The sequence below is a fragment of the Stegodyphus dumicola genome, chromosome 6 (genome assembly GCF_044657685.1).
Source record: "Stegodyphus dumicola isolate Sdum_Otavi_A_Nest chromosome 6, ASM4465768v1".
Lineage (NCBI taxonomy): Eukaryota > Metazoa > Arthropoda > Arachnida > Araneae > Eresidae > Stegodyphus > Stegodyphus dumicola.
In genome coordinates, this window is record NC_140773.1 from 89,854,355 (window position 1) to 89,861,868 (window position 7,514).

Genomic DNA, 7,514 nt, shown 5'->3' on the forward strand with positions numbered 1-7,514 from the left:
ACGAAAATGTCATTAATAAAACGGGTGCGAATTGCGGAAATAAGCAGCTGAAGTTTAGAAAACGTAAAAATAGTTTAAGCCATTTAATTATCAAGAAGCAAATTTCTGTCTGAAATGTTAAACTGAAATGAGAAAAGTATGAGTGATTCTATTTAGTAAAAGGAAAGATAATGATGAGACAATTCTGCTATCTCCTATCTAATCTAAATGCTGAATCCTTGAAAAGAATTCAGAAGAAGTCGGATTACGATGCCAAACATGCTAATGAATTCTCAGTTCTTTTTCGTATAGCTTTACTTAACCGATAAATATTAGTTTAATGTTTCACTAAATTTGCAATCTTTAAAGTTCTTATTTTGTTTAGAATTTTCTAATGTTCGTGATCGCTTATCAGTGACTTTTAAATGCTTACACACACACACACACACACACACACAAAAAAAAAAAAAAAAAAAAAAAAAAAAATTGTCGAATGTGCGTTTACAAAATATGCAATTATTTGAAATTCTTTAAATTGTACTTTGACTCAGTATGGTAAATGTAGTTGATAGGGAAAGAATATTACTGGTTTGACAGATTGTGTTTTCATTGCACATCACTCATTTGTGTTATACATTTAATATATACCGTATCCACAAAAATTTTTTACCCGACCTTTATTTTCGCAGCCATTGGTCGTAAGTATACACCGATAAACAATTACAAAATTATTTTAAATGGAGCAAATATTTTTATGTTTTGGCATTTGTAAATTTGAATAAATCAATTTTGTAAAAATTACATCTAAATTTTTATACATTCCTCCGTTTACTATACTTATATTTAAGAAGATATTATATTCATTATGAAAAATAAAACACAAAAAATTTTATTTCCATTCGACAAAAATTGACGGAGATATTTAACTTCAAAATTTGCAGTTTTTGACGTCACGTTCCCTTTACATTGATGTGCTGGTTAAGAAATAAATTAGAATAATTGGAGGTGTTTTGCCCCCTTAAGTACCATTTAACAACATTATTTTGTAATTTACTAGTTTCTTTATTTTATTACATTGGCAAGGCGAAAGAAGTTTTTTACAGAAATAATTTTTAAATCTCCAAAATACATTATTAATATTCTTATGAATTTTTATTACTTAAGATTTAAAATCTGATAATCATAAAAATTCATTAAAGAACAAATATTTTTCACTTTTAATTAATGCAAATGAAATTACAAGTTTGCTACATGTCCGTCCTGAAGCCAGCCGGTATTTCTTAGAATACGAATTCTGTGAATTTACTCTATGAGTAAGTCTATTTCGAAAAGAAAAATAAATAAAAAAAAACTGATCAATATTTTTTAGAATAATCGGCACGAAAATGCTCGTCATATAATCTCTTAACGCCAGAAAACATGTTCTAAGCGATATTTTGTTTTTAGTTGGATACAAATGCAAACATTTCGCTTTTCAATTTTTGCACGGTCCCCGAATATGATTCCCGATTTTAATACCAAATATCTCGGCCATTTTGTCATACGGAAGTTAAACATTTTGTGTTTTATTTTTTATTTGACGGGTTCATAATTTCGTACTTACGTTTTACCGTATCGACCACATTACTTAACTTAATAAACATTTTTCAAAACTGGACTTAGCTAAGATGCTGTAATTTTTCAGATCTTAGTACCAAATCATTCCAGAATATAATATGATCAGACCGTTTGCTTTTCACATCTTAGTAACTAAACTTCGTAACCTAGCTTTGACTGCCGAAACTTATTTGTTTTCTCGCACGACGTGACTTTTATCTCTCGTCGCTTTCAATCTGATTGGCACAGAAACAGTGCAGGAAAAAAAAGAATGGTCTCCCCGCTTTTACCTCACTTTCTTGACCGTTCTTAGAGGTTCACTTGCTAGTTCGTCAAAGCCATGTGTCCTCAGAGGTTCAATTTTCATATCTAGCTTATTAAGCCCTTCCCCCCCCTCTTAGGGCCCATAAGCAACTTCGTAATCCGTATCTGTGTCCTCATCCCATCGACCGTGAGTATTGGCTACCATCAAATTACAAAATAGGTGGAGATCCCGCCAAAGTTGCGCCAGTATTCCTGTGGCATTTTGAAGGAACTGACTCTTCTTTATTTAATAAACAATAAGTAATCGACTCTCTTCGTTTTTGCGATTCGTAAAAATGCTTTCGCCGATTTGTATTATTTTATTAGGCCCTTTGATTTTACCGGAAGCTCTCTTTAGAACACTATATGTACAAATTTCCCGCAAATAAGCGTTCCAGTGTATTACTGTTTCGTCACCCATATTCAGCTGATCATCTACTACTTGCTATTCTATAGAAGAACGGTCCAGATTCTATAGAAGAACGGTTAATATTTTTTCTTTCGAATGCAAGAAAAACATAAAACAAAAACAGCTAACTCGTATCATTGCTCATAAAAACAAACGTTGGCTTATCGAGAACCAGTGGGACATAAATAAAAGAGTAGATTTTATGAGTGTGTTGTTAAGTCACGCTTATCCACAACTGAGGTTAAATCGCGATGCTTGGTGACAGTTTCACGATCGACTGGATAATACATAAGTATGAAAAATTTTCCATTAAACATAAGTATAGAAACCGAAGGAAAGTATAAAACGTTAAATTTCGTATTTTATATCATTTGTTTTTAATTTAAAAATGAGAAAACATGAAACTCTGTGATTTAAAACATTTTTGAAACTAGAAGTATATGTCTGTGACCAACGTTCGCGAAAACAAAGAGCTTGCAAAGACTTTTGTAGACATGGTGTATAATCACCGTATTTATTAGCTGTCACGTGAAATGTGCATTATTTTGTTTTCGTGAACATTATTTAACTTTCAGAATGTTGACTTCTGTGATAAGACGATTTACGAAATTCCGTGTATTCTGGTTTCAGTTTTCAAACATTAAATTTCCATCATTTTTATGTACACTGTATCGTTACTTAGTAAAACAGTATATACTTTACAATAACAGCGTGCGAAATATTGTGAACAAAATGCTGACAAAAAATTATTTTGTTTCCGTGAACATTAGTTAACTTTCAGAATGTTGACTTCTGTAATAAGAGGATTTACGAAATTCCGTTTCAGTTTTCAAACATTAAATTTGCATCATTTTTATGCACACTGTCTCGTTACCTAGTAAAACGGTATATACTTTACAATAACAGCGTGCAAAACATTGTGAACAGATGCTGACAAAAAAATAAGCTTATAAATGCATCTTTAACAGAGTATGCGGAAAGGATAACGAAATGCACTTGCATATTAATGATGAAATCATTTTGCAAATGTAAATGTTAAAAGTTGCAGGATGAACATTTAGGTGAGGAATTACAGGCAAGAAATAAATGAAAATTTGATTTTGCAGCATTTTAGTTTTATATAATATTTTTGCTATTTCTGTGCGCTGTTTGCTTGGCGGCCTTTTTCACGCTGCATATTTTGGTCATAGAAATTTAAATAACGGTTCTGGGTATAAAATAAAAGTATCTCGGAGTATTTAAATTTTTAATCCTTAAGCTTCTAATTTCAATTCTTTGTAAAAGTATAGTTTAGGGTACCCCTTGGCGAAACTTGGCGATTTTTGGCAGTACATGGATACCGATTTTGTGCAATTCTTTGACTCGTTATTTTGGCTTGCGAAGCGGCGACTTTTGCGGCAAAAATCGCCGCTACTTAAAGCCAAAATAACAAGACAAAAAATTGCACAAACTCGGTATCCATGTACACATCCACTTATTTTCACTTAAAAAAAAAAAAATCCTCGAATTGCACAAAAATGGCATTGCGCACTCCTTTGACTTTATCCATGTACACGTCGACCTATTTTCACTTAAAAAAAATTCCCGAATTGCACAAAAATAGCATTGCGCACTCTTTTGACTTTATCCATGTATACGTCGACCTATTTTCACTTAAAAAAATCCCAGAATTGCACAAACTTGCACTGCGCACTCCCTTTACTTTGTCCATGTACACATCGATATATTTTCACTTAAAAAGTCAAAGGAGCACCAAATTCTACAATATAGGCAAACAAAAAATACATAATCTCAATAAATAACATTTTAAACCAAACAATAAAAATAACATAAAAATGGAAAAAAGTTATACATTTAAGCACTACCAAAAGCAAATATTCACTTACCATGATTTTCGAGTTCGCTTCGTACACCCAGAGCCACGTAAAAATCAAAATATCAATCATACTCAAATCACTTTTTTCAAACCAGGTACTCTTTCTGATCGAACGCTTCACATAGTGACCATCTGAACCTTTCTTCCTACAACCCATTCAAATCCATCTAAACGGTTTTTACGTTCGACTAGACGCATATCCTTCCTACATACAGGACACTTATAATGGCTACTAAGTAAATCTTCATTTTACCAGTCAATTAAAGCTCTTTTCCCCTTTCGCTCCAAATCGTACAGAAACTTCAAATTAATCTTATTACGAGGGCAATCCCCAAAAAAAAGGTCTTCTATTTTTTGGGGACGTAGAGAAAGTTTTAATACGGTTGTTGGCAACACTATTGTGAGTGGTGCCTTCCCCGCTACCACATAAGCACGCAGGCGCTTCGCTCGGATGCTCAGTCTTGGCTTGGCAGCCATTCGAAATGGAGCTTCCGATAAACGTTACCGCCAAGTGCGAAGTGCGCGCAGTTATTCGATTTTGAACGCAAAGGCCTTAAACCGGTTGAAATTCACCGCCTATTGACGGAAGTGTATGGACAGTCCTGCATGGATGTCAAAAACGTTCGCAAGTGGTGTAGAGAGTTTACAGCCGGTCGTACTGAAATTCATGACGAAGAAAGGAGCGGGAGGCCGTCAATTGCCGACGAGACAATTGTTGAGTTCGTATTCGTTGAGTTTCGCGATTGTTGAGTTCGTAAAATGCGTAAAGATCGGAGGATCATCTGGATGCTCCTGAAGCTCCTCAACACTTCCTGAAGGGCATGGCGGCAAGCTGGTATGACATGGGCATTGTAAAACTGCCACAGCGTTTACAAAAATGCATCGACCGAAATGGCGATTATGTTGAAAAACAAAGCATTCTTCAATCTTTAAAGTGATGTAGCAATTATAGAAAATAAACGGTTCTTTGTATATCTAAAAATATAGGAGACCTTTTTTTTGGGATTGCCCTCGTACATTCGGCCATTCTACCGTCTAAAGAATAAAACCAACACACACAACAAAACGCTTACAAAACATCCCATGATTCAAAATTTCCCAAAATCATGCATCCGATTACGTCACAGTAGGGTTTCCATAACATTCAACTACTCAGGCTACCATAAATAAAACAACAACTTCGCCATAATACAAGGAGTACCTTAAAGTCTACTCTACCCCAAATCTGGATAGGTAGCTATTGCAAGATGTATAAATGTTACTGCAGGAAATTGCATTCCTCACGATTATCTGAGATAACTCTGCTCTACATTTGAACCGCAAGCATTAACTTTTGAGAATCCTTATGAAGAGCTAATTCTCATTCTATTCAACAGTCAACTTCATTTGTGAATTTAATGTAGATTATGCTACCAAGTCGCTAAAGTCTCGAACGCCTCAGCTATTCTTCTAGCTATCAGACTGCCTAAGGGAACGGATGCTTTCATGGAGGATTTTCTAAGGGAAACTAACTCGCATTCACGTTACACATAAAGAATATCACAAAAACACTCATGCAGCCAGCCCATTCGCCTGAGATCGAACTGCCTGTGATCAGCGATGTTTCTATGGCTTAGTTTCTTTCAAAAAAACCCTCCATGAAGTTGCACAGAATCCAAGCAGTTTTGTCATATTAAAGTAGCATATTCCAAATCCATTGTAAGTCAAGTGATGTTACCAGGAGAAAGTCAGCGGATATTACCAGGATTAATATTTCAAGTATTTTTAACTTAACGTTAAAAATAAATTTCATCTTCGTATATTCTTTGTTTTCGGAATGCAATTTTTTATGCATTGTTTAAAATACAACACTATGCATTTTAAAAGTCTTTTAATGTTTTATGGTAGAAACTAGAAAACAGAAAAACTTCAATAATGTTTATTGATTGCAACCATAATTAATTATGATGATATAAGACTAAATGAGTGCAATTTGTTTATCAACTTATAATCAACTGTATGAATGAAATGTGGAACCAAACTATTTTACTTTCTTCCATCAAGAAAGAAATAATTTCATCTGAATCATGCCTTTTTTCCTTCCCAAACTTGCTATTCCCGCTTTAAAATTTATAAAAATACACTAGAACATAACAATACCAATCACCACCGAGACCTTCAGTCCAGTGTCTGATTTTGAAGAAGGGGGGGGGGAATAAAAATTCTGAACATTATCTTGTTATATATCTTTAATCCTTTCCCTGATGTTTACACAAGACTTAATGCAATATTGAATCACTTTTAGGTGAAGACTTCGAAATATTTTCTAATCTAAATATTCATTTAAAGTAAAAAAATTCTTCAATCCAGAAGAATTTTTTAAACATTGATATTTATGCTTACTTCCATTTTTTTTAAACTGATATAATTCTTTGTCGATTTACAAGCTTAAAATAAATGTAAACCTGCAAATTGAAATAAAAGGTCTATGAATCCATTTTATGAATATGTGTCTACGTAAATTGTCACGTTAACCACTGAATAAGTTATACACATATTTCGAATAAATCTAATAAGCCAAAACGTCGGGCTCCGACGCACTTACCTGATAAAATAATTAGCATAAATATTGTAATCCAATATGCTTCCATCGTAACATCATCAATTGAGGCATTTGACACGCCGCTTCGTTTGCAGTTGATAGTAAATCTACTTGGCTTCGCGCCATTGCTGTGACGTAGCGCATGTCATGTGACTACATGCAGAACAATTCTGTCGAACTTTTCCCACATATCTTTTCAGAAGTCTGGAGAGTAGAATGGAATAACGAATTAAAAACTCATCTCCTAAAGAGCTAAGCTATGTCCGGAAATAATGCAAAATACATGAACCGGAGAATTCATTTGCGCTGTAGATGTTTGCTATTGCGATGGTTATTTATTTTTTGTGCTATGTAGTTGCAGCTGGGGTATTCTGATAGCGCAGTTTATATATAAAGAACATCGTACGATTGCCGGTCTGTTTCTTTAAGATGAATACGCCATCTTGCCCTAAATGACAGCATTTAGGCATTTAGGTCATAGTAAGGAAGTGCTTAACTTGCAGTTTTAAATTTGTAACAATTGTTATCTTGTAGCATTAACCTGTATTCTTATGCCATTTGAAATGTTTCCCTCCTTTTTTTTTAATCCCCCCCAAGCATTCATATATAAATTAAGTTGATGATTCTTTGGTAAAATTAGCGCGCGAAACAGTTATATTTTCTATTAAGCCTTAACATATTGAAATATTTCAATTTCTACTTTAATATCTCATGCCAATAATAATGTTTGACATGAATAAGAGTTTGTATTTTAATTATAATTTATTTTA

General features: G+C 33.6%; 1 protein-coding gene across 1 annotated transcript in view; it reads right to left on the minus strand.

The window, feature by feature from the left end:
- Positions 1-7,201, minus strand: part of LOC118186558 (uncharacterized) — a 35,689-nt gene extending 28,488 nt beyond the window's left edge. Inside the window, exon 1 of the mRNA XM_035356666.2 lies at positions 6,748-7,201. Within this exon, the coding sequence (XP_035212557.1) occupies positions 6,748-6,793 (46 nt within the window). The 5' untranslated portion in view covers positions 6,794-7,201. The remainder of the gene's footprint in view (positions 1-6,747) is intronic.
- Positions 7,202-7,514: the final 313 nt, after the last annotated feature.